Source organism: Metopolophium dirhodum, chromosome 1 (assembly GCF_019925205.1).
Source record: "Metopolophium dirhodum isolate CAU chromosome 1, ASM1992520v1, whole genome shotgun sequence".
Taxonomy (NCBI): domain Eukaryota; kingdom Metazoa; phylum Arthropoda; class Insecta; order Hemiptera; family Aphididae; genus Metopolophium; species Metopolophium dirhodum.
Window position 1 is genome coordinate 92973275 of NC_083560.1, and position 20391 is coordinate 92993665.

General features: G+C 28.2%; 2 protein-coding genes across 2 annotated transcripts; both read right to left on the reverse strand.

Annotated features, from left to right (window-relative positions):
- Window positions 1-3276: 3276 nt before the first annotated feature.
- On the reverse strand, window positions 3277-4448 carry LOC132945984 (KRAB-A domain-containing protein 2-like). The gene is made up of 3 exons (XM_061015850.1): window positions 3696-4448; window positions 3544-3630; window positions 3277-3477 (listed from the first exon to the last, which is right to left on the reverse strand). The coding sequence occupies exons 1-3, from the start codon at window positions 4446-4448 to the stop codon at window positions 3277-3279; spliced, it is 1041 nt and encodes a 346-aa protein (XP_060871833.1).
- A 4462-nt stretch (window positions 4449-8910) lies between these two features.
- On the reverse strand, window positions 8911-9301 carry LOC132933866 (52 kDa repressor of the inhibitor of the protein kinase-like). Its single transcript, XM_061000139.1, has 2 exons — window positions 9104-9301; window positions 8911-9024 (listed from the first exon to the last, which is right to left on the reverse strand). The coding sequence occupies exons 1-2, from the start codon at window positions 9275-9277 to the stop codon at window positions 8911-8913; spliced, it is 288 nt and encodes a 95-aa protein (XP_060856122.1). The 5' UTR covers window positions 9278-9301.
- Between the last annotated feature and the right edge of the window lie 11090 nt (window positions 9302-20391).

Consider the following 20391-nt stretch of genomic DNA (forward strand, 5'->3'; position numbering starts at 1 on the left):
CTATTATATATGAAATTTATACAAAGTATGCTTAAACTGTTCAATAACTATATTCAAAAAATTGAAGGGGAAAAAATTTCGGCATTTGAATTAATTGATATATTAAACAGTTTATTAAATAACTTAAAAAACAGAAAGAATGAACATTTTATTAATACTGAAATGGAGATAATGATTGATTCTATTGAAGAAGAGGGTTATTTAGTTAAAAAAGAATTTGATATAAATTGTCAAAAGTCTTACGATTTATGTATATCGTATATTCAAAAGTGGACATTACCTAACCAGGCACCTATGGTTGAATTAAATTGGTTGCACTTAACAAACAAAAATACAGTTACATGGAATAATGCTAAAAATACAATAAAGGTGTTATCAAAATATGTTAAAGTTAATGAAGATGAATACTTTGATGAGTTTATGGCTTTTATAAACATTTTTCAAGACAAATTTGATGACTGGACAAAAAATGTTGTTTTAGTAGAACAAAAATGGGTACAAATATTTAATATATTTAAAGAAAAAATGTAAATGTATCAAATCTGGCAATGGTTGTAGAGTTTGCATTTTGTTTACCGGGGTCAAACGCGTCAATAGAGCGAGTATTTTCTTTAATGACAACTACTTGGACTGACGTTCGGAATCAAATGGATACTAAAACAATAGAATGTTGTCTGATAACAAAAACATATGGATTGAGTTGCATTGAATTTTACAATGAAATTATAAAAAATTCTACACTACTGAAGAAAGTACACAGCACTGAAAAATATAAGGTCTCTTTGGACGACAAAAATAAAGAAAAATAATAAATCAGTAAAATCTACCTAGATTAGTATACTTATCTTAACGGCTGGAAATTGTATTATTGTTTTTATTTGAATTTTAAGTGTTCATAAAATAAAGATAGCCTATCTAATTGATTAATTTGAATATTATTTATACCTAAAAGTTATATACAGCTACCTATGTAATTATATAGTATATACTTACTAGATATTAACCTATTTTTTATGAATTTTGGTGTCCCGGATTTCTAAAAATTAAATCTGGCCACCCTACCCTAGATGCAATTGTAAAATAAAATTGTAATACTAAAAAATGTAATTGTAAGAATGGGGGGAATACTTTGTAACAGTAAATGCCACGATAGTTTACCGTGTTGTAATAAATAAAACTATATATATAAAAAATTACTATAAAAACTATATATTAAAAACTTGATTTGTTAAACTATATTTATTTATGAATTTGATATCTATTGGATTATATATGTTGTCAGACATATCAAAATTCACTAAATAACTATCGCGCATGTCAACAAATACTGGTAAATTTCCGCATTGTGAGATATTTGAAATAATTGATAACATTCACCAAAATAATTGGTAAATGTCAACATACACCGGTGACTGTCAACATTCACTGCCATGAGGTCATAAACCTTAACATATACATATTGTATAAGGACATAATAATTATGTCCGTTAGATTTATAATAAACGCAATAATAAGTTTAACAGTCTGAAAATAAAAAAAAAAACTTTACACACTTGTAAAATCAAAATCCAATATTGGTAGATAAAATAAGGCATAAAATAATTTATTAATAATATTACAAATATTACCTTTAAAAAATTATCTTCTTACATAGGACCTACCTAGCTTAAAAAGCACGCTTTATGCTATCTCCAAAATATCTTGAAAGTATAATAATATTATTATACAGTTTATAGACATACTTTTCTTTGTAAAAAGTAAAGAAATCATTTGTCCCGATTATTTTTTTATTTTTATTATAGTCACCCTAGGTTACAGTATATAATAAATAATAGAACTATGTACTAAATTGTACTGACGAAATGTTGTAGGTACTCAATTTAATAATTCAATTTCATACTTAAATTAATGTAAGTTAATCCACTTACGGACTATTGAAGTCATAATGATCAAAATTCAGTGTAAGGAGCATCAGCTCTGGTCAGCAGACCCTTTAAAAGCAATGAAAGCATTTTATGATTGTCAAACACGTCAAGTAACATTATAACTAAATAATACTACACGTATAAATATATTTTTCATTCATTAACGGAATGGCAAATATTTATAGTTCTAGACTTCTCGCCATTTTCCAGCTCAATGCTTCTTGAATATTTTCGTGCACATCATAAAACAATATATTAATATCATTACTTATATTTCCAAAGTAATTTGTATATATGTTGTCTACTTACTCATATTTTATGTTTATAGGTATGTAGTCAAAAAAAAAACTTTGAAAATAATTATATAGATGATCGACATTGGTCAACTGATATCAATTACGTAAGAGAAGCATTTTATGAATATGTTGGACAGGTAAACAACAACTTTTTTTTGTTAAAAATGTATTTAATCTTTGAATTATTAGATTTTTACTATAGTTTAGTAAGTTATTATCCTTGTGAAAAGCATAGATAAATTTCCATGAAAATAAAGCAAAATAAAATTTGAAATTTTAGATTCTGATTTTCGATGAATGTATAATGTATTGATTTTACTATAAAGTGTGCTTTTATTATAATCATGTCTATAAATACATTTTTATAGTAGGTAGAAAAATGTTGGTCCCTGATACCACACTTACATAGATATGTTACGGGTGAAGTACAAAAACGGTTAGTGTACATATTACCCGGGTAATGTGAACCTCATCCATACGAACAGTGTAATGTATACATTATCCACCTTAAATATGTAGTATCCAATCAATTTATACATTATCCGGTGTGCTGTGGATAATGTATTCGTATAACTATAATCGTAAACCTATAACTTCGGTACAACATGACCAACGCATCAAACACTTAAAATGGTACAGATTATACAAAGTCTTTCTAGTAGCAAAAACCAAATTATACTAATTCAAAAAAAAATTATTTATTATTATTACTATTAAACTATAAATTATATATTTGAACAATTTTACTATTTACCTAATTAAAATTTAAAAGCGAAATACAATTATTTATTAGAACAATTTGAGTTTGGATGACATTTAGAATTACAAAGTATTCCCCCGGATTTGCATTTACATTTATTTGTTAAGCATTTAGTTTTACATAAACACTTCTTAAAACCTTGACCACCGGAAAATGATTGTTCATTAGCTATTTCACGCAAAGATTTTTTTGTGGATAAAACTTCTAAAATATCTATTAATGGTTCAGAGCATACAGTGAATTGATTTCTGGAATAAAGTTGATGAAGAGTGCCATTTTTATTACCGAGTTCGTATTATTGATTATCACTTATAGACACAACCGCAAAGAGTATATTCTGTGGATCACCCTTACTTCTGTCTACTTCTAGTAGTTTGACTCTAACTGTGTCGCCAACATTGCATGGTGGGAATTTGTTGATGGATCTGAACTTCATTTTTTTTGCTTGTTCCTCAAGCGATAATTTTGAATTGCTTCTCTCATTTTCTATGGTGTTCTGAAACATTTTTAATAAAAATAAATAACATTTTTTCCTAAATAAAACTTGTTTTGTAATAATTACTTTTTTATCACATAAACCACAAATAGATGTTTGTTCATTACCAAGAATACAGCCACACGATTCACAGCAATTAGATACAGTACTGTCCTGTTAAGAAAAAAATTAGAAGTGATTAAATCTGGTATAACGACTATATATTGCCAACAATTTACCTCTTTATCGGAAACACTATGATTTTCTCTTTGTTCATAGTTTGACACAACACTTTGCAATATTTCTTCCAATTCTTGTTCAGTGGTTAATTTTTCCACTGTTTCAGCTGGTAGAAAAGATGATGACAAACCAATTTTCACATCAGTACCAAACATGGCCATGTATGGAGATCTTTTAATGTCATCGTGGTAGGCCCTATTTTTCATTAGCTGTACAAATCGAAGTCCCTCTGACCATGATTTACAGTTATTTGTTTTCATCCATGTTATCAACATGTTTTGTATGTCTTGGTTTGCTCTCTCGACACTTCCTTGTAACTGACTGTGGCGTGGCTTTCCGTGAACGATTTTCAGTGTGTCCCACATTTCTTTTAAGTCTTCTATTATTTTATTTACAAACTCGCGGCCATTGTCAGATTGTAATATCATCGGAGCTCCGAAAATACAAAATATGTCGATAAGGTGTTTTGCAACTTCTTCTGCTCTCTTTGTTTTTAAGGGTCTTAGTTGAACGAATTTAGTAAGGTGATCCTGATATACCATAATAAACCGGAACTCTCCATCCCCCTGCGACTGCATATCAATCAGGTCCACTTGGCACCTACTATTCATTTCCGAAAACACCATTGATTTAATCACTAGACCCTTGTTTTTAGATTTTTGTTTAGATTGACACGATTCGCAAAACTTTAAGTAAATAGACACTACTTCTTGTGTTATATTTATATACTTTTTTTTAACTTCAGCATTCATGCGGTGTTTTCCACCATGCCCAATACTCAAATGTACATCGTGTAGCACATCATAGATATTTTCATTAGTAATATAGTACAAAATGTTTGTATTACCTTCCAACAACGGCAATATTAATTTATCTTCTTCTCCAATAGTAATGAGGTCGTATCTTTTCAAAATTCGATATGCCTTGTTACTTTTTATTCCACTTGATCTCACATTTTTAATTTCCGAAACTATTTCGTTATACTTAACTGCCGATAAATAAACTGAATTATTATTTTTTTCATTAACTATTTTATAAAAACATTCATAAAATTTTTTGCGTGAAGTCATTTTAAAAACCTATTATATGTACGACGCGTGTATTAAGACGAACTAGCACTGTACTAAATATTATTGCGTGTGTTTCTTCATAAACATTTATCTACAATCGTTATTTTCTCATATACATTTTATCAAAGTACCTTACCCACTCAGTCGTAGATAATGTGTAAAATACCCGAGTAAAGTACGAAATAAACGTTTTATAAATAGTATTTTTACTTTATCCAATAGGTACAGGTAGTGTACACATTACCCGGATAATGTGAACACTAACCATATTTTGTACTTTACCCGTAACAGATACAAGCTATTACAACTATTATGATACATATAATGATGTATACTATTTAAACTTATGACTCATGACTAATGTTGGCGCAGTGGCATTTTAACGTCTTTTTTATTACAGAATGTCTCAAGTTCAAACCATGGTTTCATTGAACCAATTTTTTGCATTTTTTTTTTCTTATTTTTTTCTTTATCTATACATATGAATGTTTGTTTTTTTATTCATCGGATTTTAGTACGGTTTGGTTAGGTTTGAATTAATTTATTTTATTAATCCGTTGTAGGTTGAATTAAGTAAAAACGATAAACTTGGTATAACTTTGATACTTAAGAAATAAATTATACGCTTAGATTCAAACCACACGTGGTTCGCGATCAAACGTAGGTATAGTCCATGAACAAATTGTATAGGTATGTCAGCAACTCGTGATACGCATGTCTGTGATGTAAGCATTGCTCCAACTGGTTGTGCGGTGGAGTGGTGATGGAGACGAGCGCCTCTTATCAGCACTATTATTATTATCAGTATAACACTATCATGGCAGTTGCCTTTTCACATAAACATTTAAATATTATTAGCGCCATACTGCCCTGAGTAATAACCCGAATATTATGTTATGTAATAATATATTTTATTAATGTTATGTAATATTATATTATATTAATGTTATGCAGTAGCGCAACCATAAATATCCCTGGGGGGGGGGGGGGGGGTCCAAAATTATATTACAACAAATATAAATATTAATAATCATGTTAATATAAATGTATTTTTTATTTGTGTTATCATATTAATAATAAAATGTAATATATGAAATATGTAATAAAATTATAAAATAAAGTCTAAACAACGCTTAGAATTCGATAAACGCTGTATTAGTTATTCAGACTTGACGTTAATATCATAGTGGATATTGAGAGCAGCTAGTCCATTCAATCTCGATTCAGACGTAGATACATATAGTAACTTAAGTAAGTTTTAATGCGTTTGAGAGTAGAAAATGATCTTTCGGCTTTGCAAGATGTGACAGGAAGTGTGACCGGTATCTGCAAGAGCTTAAAAACATTTGGAAATAAATCTGAATTGCATTTATTCAATATGTTGATGGCATTTGTTGTTTCAATGTTACTATCATCTAGATAACGATTCCATAATAAAATTATTTATGATAATACTACAGTAGTGTAATTTTTTATTTTTTTATAGACGTAATACTTATCGAGGTCTAGCTATGATAAAATTGTTGTTGACGATAACTTTTATATATGTATGGTGTAATAAAAATAATAATATATATTAGGTATTTAACGGCGATAATTTGAGCGGAATGGCCTAGCTATAATAAAATTGTTATTAACAATAACTTGTGCTATATAATTTATTATTTGTACTGTCAGGGCAGTTTGTCGAAAGTATCTTGTTAATCGTAACAATTGTCGTTCATTAATGAAAAATGCCCTAAAAATTAAGAAAATGCACTAAAATCATCAAAAAATTTAAGGTTAATTTTGTCAAAAAATTCAAAAAATAATTACTTTAAAATAAACAGTATTACCAAAAACACATTTTATACTTACGGACCAACGTTTTGAAACATAAGAAAAAAAATTGCTTTTGCATCAAAATCCCAGCCTTACTGATAATATAGGTAGTGCTGCGAATCTCACAGCCTGTCGAGATGGCTATACATTAAAATATAATACAATTTACACTTAAAAAGACATTGCTTTCACAGCGTGCTACAACTAAAAGGCGTTGAACAATCAGATTTTTTTACGGGCAACGCCGGGTTATTGAGCTAGTAGATAAATATATATATTTGTATGGTCATATTCATACAAGGGTGCCCGGAGGTGGGGGAAAGGGGTAATTTCTCCCCAGGAATTTTTAACTGCATGTACGTATCAATATCACTTTAACTATCATTACATTTTAAGTAATTCTTATATCTTGTCCCGGATGGGATTTTATCCTACGGTCACACTTGCCTGTACATTTTGAAAAATTGTAATTATACCGATATTCACGTAGTACTGTATAGCTGTGACATTTTTTGAGGACCCAATTTACCGACTCCAGATTACTTATATCTTATTACTTAAGTATTACTATATCTACCTATTATATATTAAAATACTATACCTCATAGTAGCATAAATGTATCTATACTAAGGCTGATAGACAGCTCAGAATAATTTTTCGTATGCAATGATTCAATTCAAATTTAACAAATCTATTACAGTGACTTACTCACGATAGAAATACCGTCTACTTCTATACCTACTATTGGCACCTATTGTAAGCAGAGCAATTACCTAAATATTCACTTTTTCGTCTTGCTTTATTTCCATACTATTGTTGTTGTACAGTAGACACAAAATATCGCTTATAACTGAATAATATTGCAAGCAATTACACTCTTAATGTATCAGAAATAAATACAATTATTTTTGTATTTATATTTGCCTGATACGTGTCAAATAAAGTTAATTTAAAGTTAAGAAATAATTGAGATTTATTATTATAATTAGGTAAAATTATCGAATAAAGTACTCGCACTGTTCAAAAAACATTTGCATAAGTCATTATATGCCGATTTGGAAAAAACTATCGAAAGATTAAAAAAATGTCTGAAAAATTATATTTGCGATATACAATTGAACCAAGTAAGATTAATTAAAGTTATTCATATTTTAGAAAGTATAATTTAGTATTAACAATTTTACTTTTTAGTATAATCTTAGTTAAGAACTATATCAAAATGTTTCATTGTTGTTTCGAAATCCTGATTATTTTGTTGTTTTAAAAACAATATGGGCAAAATTGAAATTGCGAAAATGATTAGTTTATAAGTTGCTTAAGCACAATTTTTTCCTGTGATTTTTTTTTTTTTTAAATATAGGAAGGGGTTTCTCGAATTGACGACCCACAAGATACGAAACATAGGAGAATTTAAATCATAATATTATAAATAGAAAATGGAATTAAGATAGGGTTATGAGAACGTGAGTTGCAAACTGGTAGGTGGAAATTAATCAATGAGAGTAGAGGAAGACCTAATTGGTGAGAGGTTTGATAAAGAGATATTTATTAAAGTAGGTACATTCATAACAAGGGCTGGTGATATTATTTTTGAATGTAATTGACCTAAGAAATTTACTTCAAACTCTATAGAGAAAAAGACATACTCATCTACGGCATAAAAAAAAAAAGCACACCTAACCATATAGGATACAACAATATTTTCAAAAACCAAAATATAAATCTAACTAACATAATCAGGAAGCAAATACCACTCATACACGATACCTTCTTCCATTTGTGCACCAAATTTAAAATCCACATATCTATTAAAAATAAAATAACATTCCAAAAATGTCCACTTTGGCTTTAGAAAACCCATCTTAATACCAAATTAACCAAGTATAATGGGTATGAAACAAATTCGACAATTATCACGTCCCACTTCAAAGAAATCATCCAAAATAAATAATCAATTTTTTTGCAATTTTATACCGGCGCATCTAAATCTCAGCATGGAACTGGCTTTGCAATCATTAAAGATGAAACCAAAATTCTATCCAAACTTCCTCCGAAAAGCAGCATTTTCACTGCAGAAAACTACGCCATCTTAGAAGTAATCAAATTAACCAATCTGACCACTTCAAATAACAATATTTTAATTGTAAGCTACTCATTTAGCGCTCTCCTAGCACTCCAAAACCCCTTCTTGTAGGGCCGTAGCTAAGAATTTTCTATGGGGAGGGTTCAGTTCCATAGATAGAAATTTTATAGAGGATATTACTATAGGAAATTACATTGAGTAAAACATCAAAATAGTGAGAATAAAACATTATATTTTCATTATAACACTAAGTCAATTTTTCTCGGCTTCTTTGCCATTTCATTTAATACTTCATCTGGCGTGATAACAACATTCCTATAATAACTCAGTAACACTAAACCATTGAGACGATCCTGTTTGACAAACAATTCAATAAAATGAAATCAAAATAATCAGGTTAATTAGAATTTATTGTTTATACATAATACATACCTCTTTCATACGGTTTCTGAGGTAGGTTTTTATTCTTTTTAAGCCAGAAAAAGACCTTTCTGGTGTTGAAGTAGAAACAGGTAGACAGCACAAAATTTTTAATAACATAAATATATTAGGGAATATGATTGGGTCACAACACCTGATGGCATCCAATGCATTAGAAGGTAGCATTTCATTTCTATTTGTCACTAGCCCTTTAAGTTTTTGTTTCCAAATTTGAAGCTCACAGTTAGCTGTGACAAACATACTGCAGTAATTCACAATATGTCAGTATAATATATATTATAATTATATTATAAGGCTCCGTAATTCGACGAGAAGATACGTTTACGCTATCATACACCTTGCCACATTGAGTACTATATTATAAATATATACATACATAAATCGATCATAATATAGATATATAAAGTATTTATTATTTATTCAGTTAAAAAAAAAATAGTTTAAACATTTTTTTTTAAATTTTAGAATAAACTAGAAATTTTTAAATTTTCTATTTTTCTAAAGGGGGGGGGGGGTTGAACCCCTTAACCCCCCCCCCCCTCCCGTAGTTACGGCCCTGCCTTCTTGACAAATGAAATAACCCAGAACATCCAAACCTATTAATATTCTAAAAAAAAATATAGAATTTATGTAGGTACCATCACACTTTGGCATTGCCGGCAATTGTTATTTATTTCACATTACATTGTTCTGAAATTATAAAAACAATTTTTCTCTTATTTTTCAGCTTTTAAAATCAAATTTGTGTAGACTATCATGTTATAAAAATAACAAAGAAGATTACGAATGTGTAAGTTTATTACAGCTAGTATACTACTATTAGTATTATTTGTTAAGTGGATTATTGTTATTTATTATATATTTACGTGGTTAGGATAACATATCTAATACAATATATAGTTATTAGTTTATAATAAATGTAATGTTTAGTAGAATTTAGCTATTTAGAATAGTGTAGTAAAAAAATACCAAGATGAGAGGTTGAACACCGAATGTAAGCCACAGGTTGTGTTCTCAAATGTCATTACCTAGTCAATATTTTTAAACTTATGTAATAGAAAAATCAAAATAATTGATTCGTCTTAAAGTTCATAATTTAAAATATAAACAAAATTGATTCAGATCTGGGTATTTAGAATAAATACTCGAATACTAATTATGAAAAATAGTATTCAGAATATTTATTTGAATACTTCATAAAATTATTATTTAAAATAATTTTTAGTTTTTGTTTTACATATTAAACTAACAATACTTTTCTTCGAGAAAATTTGAAATTAGCGCTAACATGTATAATTTAATAGTTTTAAATATAATATAATTTAAGTTGTTGATACCTGATTTAAAATTTTAAAATGTGTGTAATATTGTAAAAACCACCAGAAAAACAAGAAAAATAATTATTATTGTAAATTAAAAGTATTTTAATAGTATTATTTATACTTTTTAAAAATTTTCAAAATAGTTGTTCAGAATACTTTTGGGTAAAGTATTTTAAAAGTATTCGGATGAAAAAAATGAAAATTGTGAATAATTTTATAATATTGAATCTATAATCTATTATGTAGGTACTAAAATTATAATTCTTTATTTTCTGAGAAAAATGTAGCCCCCTCCATTTCAGATTTGTAAATCCACGTCTTAGAAGAACAAGGTACACTAATTTAATAGTCACACAAGTTTTCTCTTTTTGTTAGTAGAAGATAAATTTATAATCGATAAATAATAACGACTTATCCATAGTACATCATATGTAACAATTATGTGAATTTATATATTTAACGTTTACATTAGATTTTTTTTAATCCTAAATCCTAATAAATACCACGAGGTACGAGGTACGAGTCACGAATAAATAATAATTAATGTTGTCTTCGTCTTATAAGTGCGTACCGTACCTACCATAGTAAATTTACGCTCAGCGGATCAAGTGTAGCTTTGTTAGTTAAAACCTTGAGAGTGAATTTACCTATTATGAAAATTGATGGTAAGAACATTATCTATGTTTGTATGTGGGTTTTTTACGATACTTCAGTTTTTAAGTGAGTTATAAGCATGTTTGATTAACGCAATATTATATACGCAAAACCTACGTACCTACCAACACACATAATGTTTTTATCATCAAGTTTTAAAATAGTCGATTCGCTAAACGTGATCTGCTGAGCGTAAATTTCCATGTTACGCACTTGTAAGACGGAGACAACAAATGTCCGTGCTACGTCCTTTCAATACAGGCATGTCAAACTCAAAGTATAAACTGGGCCAAATATATTTAATAGTTAATTTCGTAGACACAAATTTAACAAAAAAAAAAATTACTTACAATACTATACAATACTTATTCAATTACAGCTTATTAGAAGATAAGACTGCAGAAAAGTATACCTCTCACTAACATAGTTGTGACACGGAAGGAAAATATGTATAATTTTTTTTTTTCAATTAATTAATATTCATTAATATTGTTGTTATACACGGGTCATAAAAAACGACCATGGGCCTCATGGGACCTACGGGTCGCGTGATTGACATGCCTGTCTTAATATGTTATAGGTACAATTCATAAAATGTAGGTACTTCTGTTAAGTAAAAGTTAATCCTTTTAATATTTAACTAATTTATTGTGGTATTATTAGAGCAATACATTTGAAGAATTTAGCGAATCATTATTAAACGATCAATGCAACATTATATATGTATTAGTAAACTGTCTTAAAACATACCATGATGATGATGACATTTTCAAGGTACGGTAAAACTTTTCAAATATTGTTTTGTTGAAAAAACATTGTAAAAATACCGTAAGTATGTATAGTTTCTAAATAAACATTTTATTTTTGAAAATGATCTTAATAATAAATATTTTTGATCAATCTATTTTACGAGCCAAATACGAGTGGTTTACTTATTATAAACTATCCACTAGGTATATAGTAAAATTAGGATATTTAAATATGAATATCTTAGGATAAAGTATTGTGAAAAGGAATAGTAAATAATATGTAAACAGTACTGTTGGTGTCCTCAGCTTCTTTACAACCTATAAAAATAATTTTAAGAAAACTACTTTATTTATATAACATTATAGCATAGAAATACAAATTTTAATTTTTATGTAGTAATATTATAATTTATTATTAAACGATTTTCGATCAATTTTTTTATTTCATCAATTATTTGAATTGCTCTTTCATTAACTTCACATCTTATGTTTCTTTTATTTATTGTGACTTTGTTACCCAAATATACCCAAATATAATTTTTTGTAGCATAAATAATAAATATGTTAATTATACAGGGTGTATCTTATGTCATTGTGCGCGGGGTTTTTAACGATTATGGATCGATGACATGGAAATTCGTTAAAACGAAAAAAGACGTGTTTCTTTATTTTTAACAGTCAATTTTTTTATAACAATTTCAAAATTTTAATAATACTTTTAATTGAAATAATTGGTATAGGTTTAATTTACAAGATCTAAATCATTTTTTCTTATAACTACTATTTTTATACACTTGAGTAGTTTAATCGGTAATCTAATGACACTCAAAAAAAAATAAACATAAACAAAATTGTTGGCAAACATAGTTCATTATTTTTATTTTAACATACAATCATCAAAATCAATATTATTATTTTAATTTGTTATTATAGGTAATCGTAATTAATTACTTTTTTTATAATATCATACATTTGGATTCTTCATTAAGTGGCTAAAGTAATAATGGTAAATTGGTAAATGGTATTCGATTGTCGACATTAATGTCTTAGGTATGTATGGGGGTTAAAAAATTGTGAAATGAAAAAAGTGCAATGTCTTCTGGTACTCTTCTCGTAGTGGGATAAACTTGAAATTTGAACCAAACATATAGGTTATACTTATTGGTAGGCCTATATTGGTAGGTATCGCATGCAAAGTATGAATTTAGGAGTTGAAATTCATAACCCTTCTTATTTTTTTCCGTTTTGGACATTTAAAAATTGTATTTTATTTCGTACTTTTCCTATCATACTTTTCTTACAATAGCATTAATTTGGATTCTTTATTAGGCGGATAAGGACTAGGTAATAGGTACCTAATGGTATTTGATTCTTGTTATAATAATATTAAAAATCTGTAATTAACTTAGATTAAAAGTATGCCTAAGTTAGGTTACAAACCTATATTGAGATTGACTATTTATCTAAATATCTTGCAAATAGTTTATTTTAAATCACGATTGTTAAATAATTCTTAAAGAATTTCAACTGCTAAATTCATACTTTGCATGCGATACCTACCAATATAGGGAACTTATGGTTCTAATTTCAAGTTATAAAAGTTAGGTATAAGAAAAATGTATTTAGCTCTTATAAATTAAACGTATACCAATTATTTCAATTTAAAGTATTAATGCAGATCTTACCAAACTTTAGAGGACCATAGTTAATAAACTAGCGAACCAAAATTGATTTTGACTATCAAAATGTTCAGAAAAATAAGCTTTACCAGAATCCATTAAAAATATAGTAGTTGCCATTTGAAAAAATAAAGTTGATTTTGTTATTGGAACATCTGCGTGTTTAAAAGTTTTGAAATTGTTATAAAAAAATTGTCTGTTCAAAATAAAGAAACACGTCTTTTTTCGTTTTAACGAAATTCCATGTCATCGATCCATAATCGTTAAAAAACGCGGGGTACAATGACATAAGATACACCCTGTATATTGAATATTATTTTAAATTGTACATTTTGTATATTTATATTTTATATTTTAAAATTAAAATGTATAGTTTACCTTCGTATGAATATCCACAATGTTGTCATGGGAATTTGGTTCAAGTTCAATACATCTTTTTCGAGGTTTTTCCTTTTGAAAATGCTGTTTGTAAACTTCATAGAGTTTGCTCTCTAAGTTTCATTCACAATTTTTTGCATGTGGAAATTTCACTGTCGCAAGAATCAAATTGACACACATTACCAGTGTTCACATTTAGTTTTAAAAATTTATAAGCACCACTAATTTTTTTCTAGGCATTTTAAGTTATTTAATTATAAATATAATAGAAAAATACATTCACAAAACAATTTTCACTACGGACATAATAATATTATATTAAAAATTTAAAAATAACACAATTCAAAACAATCAAAACACAATTTATCAGTTGTATCACATTTGTCACGTGAACCAGTGTTCCTAATTATGAAAAACTGAATTCTCCATGAAATATACATATAAATTCATATGCCACTTGAAAATTTTTTATTGCGGGTTATGGGTTAAAACCCGAATTTAATTCCGGTTTTGGGTGTATTGGGTTACGGTGCAACACGGTTGCGCAATTTTTCTTTTTTTGACCCGACTAATTATACCACGATTGCGCAAAAATTTTGGAACACGATTGCGCCCCGATCCTTTTTTACCTGTTAAAATCACAACACCATTGCGCACCAAATGATATGTGTATATATTAAATAATAAAGTACCATATAATACTATATACCATAGTATATGCTATGTATAATTAATGAATAAATAATTAATTCAAAATTTTCCTTCCCAATTATTGCAAGCTTAGGACTGTCAACAAATTATCATCGTTGGCTTGGTTAAAAAATGTTTGTTCCTAAATTACGTGACGTATGCTAAATGTATATACAGACATAGTCAATAGTCGATATATTTTTTTTCATATAAAAATAATCAGTTATTAATTTAATAATAATAAGATTTTAAAAATTACATTTGATGACTAGCACAAAAACGTGGTCCCATTGATTGCAAATAGTCATTCAATGATATTTTGTTGTTCTTAAATGTTTCCCAAGTATCCATCATAAATTTAATATTGTTTTCTTGCTCTTTTCGTAATTTATTTTTTTCATTACGTTTAATACCATTTATTTTTAAATTTCAGTTTGAATACCTAATAATATGTTTATTACTTGGAAAGTAGATGGATGCGAGGTATAAAACTGCGAATTATAGTGCATATGAAAAGATTCTGGACCATTAGTTGTTCTAGCTTCTTCGGATGGTTTATCTGCCCATAAAGTTGGTGGAAATTGTGTATCGGTTTCTATATAGTTTTTGAGTAAATAATCGGTAAATCCAAAATTAGACATAGGAGCATTTTCAATTAAATATAAAAAAGCATTCTCTACTAAATTGGCTGGTAAAAATCCTAAAGCAAAAAATTTTTTTAGCCAAACACCCAATTCCGAATTTGATTTATATTCATTTAGTAGCTGACTATCTTTTTGAATATGTCTAAACCAAGGTTGATTTAAATGAAACCTGCATGCCAGAATTCTGCAGTTCGGGAAAATTTCTTTAACAGCGTTATGTGTACTTTTTTCAAAATCGAAATGAAAAGTTGATTGAGCTAATGATAGTTGTACATTTATACCGGTCAATTTCAAACACAATTCTACAATTGTAAGCCACATATCTATATATGTTTGAGTTGATTTTGAAGTCGAAAAACAATATACTATAGGTATATAAAATCCATTTTACAATATATGAACAGTATAAAGTTGTTCATAATGTTTGGGGGAATGTGAAAACGTCCCATCGCCGAATATGTGAGAACTTCGAATTAATATTTTAAGATTAGTAGCACAAGTAAACATTACCGGACTTGAAATTGTTTCCATATGACAAAACAACTCACCAGTATTACTTATTATAGTTTCGCGTCTATCAAATATTTGAACTTTTGATTCTTCAACACTTTTTGGAATTTTAGGCAATATATATATATAATAATATAATATAATATAATATAATATAATAATTATATATATAATATATAATATAATATCGAAAAACAAATATTGGGTGTTGACTTTAATATAATTTATAATATTTAAGGAGAATTGGGAATTAATTATTTATTTTCAATTTAATTGATTAATTATTTTATGTTTTACATAAATTATTATACATAGCATATACTATAGTATATAGTATTATATGGTACTATATTATTTAATATATACACATATCATTTGGTGCGCAATGGTGTTGTGATTTTAACAGGTAAAAAGGATCGGGGCGCAATCGTGTTACAAAATTTTTGCGCAATCGTGGTATAATTAGTCGGGTCAAAAAAAGAAAAATTGCGCATTCGTGTTGTAGCCATCGGGTTATATGTCATCAAAATCAATCGGGTTAAATGGGTTTACGGTTTTGATAATTTTTTGGGGTTTTTTTATGGGTTTTGGCTATACGGAATAAACGGGTGCAAAGCCTTGGTTTTTGTAGGTATAGGTAGCTGAATTGATTTTTGTATTAAAATGTAATGTATTGTAAGAGAGATATTTTATTTTTAATGTCGATAATACGAAGACATATTTTTTTCTACTGATTTCTTTTTAACATAATTAAAATTTTTTACCTATACACATAAGTCATTTAGTTTTTTAATATTTAATAGTGTATAGTATATGGTAATAAATGGTAATTAAACGATTTGAACTGGAGGAAACAACAGCGGTGCAAGCGTTATTAACTTGTCCACCTTTTTAAAAATTAATTTGACTTTTTTTTAAAAACTTACCACCTATTAGTTTACCACGGTTCGTAGGCGTTAACACTATGTTTTGTAGGAGTCTACACTATATTTTGTAGGATTTAACACTATGTCTATGTAGGAGATTAACTACATTTGTAGGAGTTTACCATTCCCAGTGGCCAGTATATTGTACCTTGACCTAGGTATTAGGTAACCATCCCTTAAACCCATTTGTAATATGCCACTGATGTATATTGTCCTTTTTTCATAAAAGTGAATTAATTTTAATACTAACTACCTATAGATAGTTAAAAAAAATGATGAATAAATATCAATTTTGAAACAGTTTAATAGTATTTTGAGTTATGCTTTAGTTGTTGGATGTAAAATCGTCGGATCAAGACAACCGAAGCAATTACCTAAAATACATGTATATAACTACAAAAAAAATAGTTGCATCTATTGCGTTCAGGTCATGTGAGGAAACAGTTGAAGATAAACCGATTGATTGTTGTGTAAGTTAAATTAGTTTGGTAATTTTTTAATAATTATTCGTTAAGTGAATAGTTATTGAACAAATAGGCATCACTGCACGTTTGCGCACAAATATTTAAATCTAATATAATATTCAATTGACTCAAAATGTCCTTAAAATTATTACCTATTTATAATAGTACTTATTGTTTCAACGTCTGTAGGTAAATGTTTAAATAATTATTTAAAATAAGATATTCTAATTTCTATAGTCTCATAAATTATATCTATACATTTATTATATAACATTTACCCGATGAATCTATAACTTTTAATTAATCTATAACGTTTTGAAATATTTACATGTATTATTAATTATAAGTATTGAATATTTTAAAATTGTATTTTAGGCAGAAGCTAATTACAAATCAGCAAGAGATTTGACAATAAATAAACTCAAAAACCGAACGATTTGCAAGGTAATAAAATCGCATGTTGGTTATAAATTTAAATTCAAATTGGTATACATTGTACAAAGACTAGGATTGTTCTTAACATGAAAATGCCTCTCTTTATTTTGGCAGTTTTGTTTTGGTCATCAGACATTTGATTGAGAAGGGGTACCTATATATGCAATAACCTTATATATTTCAACCATGATATACATGCTGTTTTAGCACAATTATTGAGATGCGAAAAAATGGGGTCTGTCAATCAAATGTTTGATGACAAAAACCACAGACAAAAACAAAACTTCCTAAGTCAATAGAGGCATTTTCATGTTAAGAACAATCCTAGTCTATAAACTATAACGCATTATTTTAAAATGCGTACAATTTACAATAATAAATAAGTTATAAACATATAATATTTAACTATAATTTAATCGATTTATACCTTATTTCTATACTTTTACTTACGGCCGTAACTGCTGGGGTGGTCCAGGAGAGTGAATATTGTTTCTTAACGACTATTGTATTCAGAATAATTTTATATTTTTTGTTAAGGGAGTTGGAGCCGGTGCGTTTTTTTAATATAAAAACATGTTTTACAGGAAAAACTCTCACACTCTGTAGAATAGTCGGGTTTCGTTAATTTTTTTTTTATTTAAAAGTAGAGAACATTTTGTAGGTCGGATCAAAGCCCGATTTTGATAATTGTAATTATAGAAGCTGGAATATCCATTTGAATAATGCACAATATTTTTTCTTTTTCAAACGTATTTTTGTATTAATACTATACTAAAATAAAAATGCCAGCTTTGATCCGACCTGCAAAAACTTCTCATCTTTCAGAGAAAATATGACCAAAATCCGACATATCAACGAGGCGTGAGAATTTTTCCTGTAAAAGCATTTTTCTTCATCAAAATAGTGCTTTGATAATAGTCATCGAAGTCAATCACTGACTTCTGCATGCGCGTGGGTAAATATCTTTATCTGCTCGTGTGATTATAGCTCACTCACACTAATATCGAATTACATACTCACACACATGCAGGTTCCGCGCGAGGCCGATCAACATGTGGATTGAATTGCCTAAATTTTACTCCTTAATAAATGACCGGCACCGACCTTGATAACGAGTTTTATACAGTTTTATATTTAAATAAAAAGTTTTTATATTTTTAATATAAAAATGACAAGTATCCAGTGCCTATCTATAGTCTATACCAGTGGCGACTCGTGAGGTTCACCTAAGGTGGTGCACAAGAAATGTATAAGATACCTATGTAAGATGGTAAAAATATTAATTTTGTTATAGGTGCATACCAAAATAATGTAAAACAATAACGTTATTAAGGGGATTCCATACCGTGATTTTCTGTTTTTGTCTAACACACGCGCGTGATATAGAATTTTTGACGGATTCTTTGCCAAACATATCAATAATTGATCTAATGAAGTGATGAGAATTCTGAAAACAGATTTGAATTCGTCGTCAAGCCTACTTGAAATCGACTTTCCCACAATTTTGATTTATTGATTTTAGCTTCTCCGAAAATTGAAATACAAAAATGTTTAAATACTCTTTTTTAATATGACGTTTTCTGTAATTTGGGGGGATAATATCAAAAATATATTATCTTAGTTCAAGGTGCACACATTATTTGTGCTCCAAACTACCATATACATAGACCATATATTACTATGCATGACGTCTATATAATATATACGTCTATCCATATATCAATGGACTATGACCAATGACCATATATTACTAACCGACGTGTCGAGGCATGTAGCTAATATTTACACGGCCGCCCGGAGCACAAAAAATTTGTGCTCCGCGAATTATTATTATTCGTTAATAGACACACTTCTTAACATGAAAAACTCCGAAAACTTTTTTTAAATTATATGTTACCATATGAATCTAATTTTTTTTTATAATATTTTTCATTTTTTGGGTGGTTCATGTGCTCCTGTGCACCATACCACGAGCCGCCACTGGTCTATACCTACAAAAAAAATATTGGACCCGCCTCCACCGACGAAATTGATTTTTAGTTACGACCTTGTTTTTACTAGGTATTTAAATTATATGAACTATATTATATGAACCTATAACTTTTAAGTTTCAAAATATTAACTTATTATATAAATCTATAATATGGACCTATTAATTGTTATATTAATATAAACAGTGAGTTTTAAATACTAAATTATATCTAAATTGGATTTTAGTCACAAACTGCAGATTGCAATTCACGAGGGGATTTGACGGTAAATAAATGTGAGAGCCGATCGATTTACAAGGTAAGAAAATCGTATTGATTATAATTTTAAATCAAAATATTAATTATTTTGCATCTCATTAGTTGTAATAAATTAGCATGTACATTGTATATATAAATAATGTAATAGATAAACCATAAAGCATTGTTTTAAAATCCATGCATGTTAAAATCAGTGTTGTATCCAGGAGGGGGCTTTTGGGCTTAAGCCCTCCCTACCGAAATATCATGTAAGATATTTTTTTTAGTAATGCGTAATGGATATAGGTATCATAGAGTATTAATGTTGACGCGTGAGCTATGGACTAGCGGGCGTAACCGTTTTCCGCCAAAAAATATTAATAAATTATTTAGGATATTTTTTGAGAATCCCTGAACTAAATTTAATGTACGGGCTAGCCTTGTATCACAGATATTGATCATAAACTATTATATTAATCTATATGACTATATCTTATCTTACTATTATTATTCACCTTTATAGGTATACTCAGTGTATTTCCCAACGTATACGTTTTTATATACAATAAAATTAAACGAATTGTGCGTAAAAACTGTATA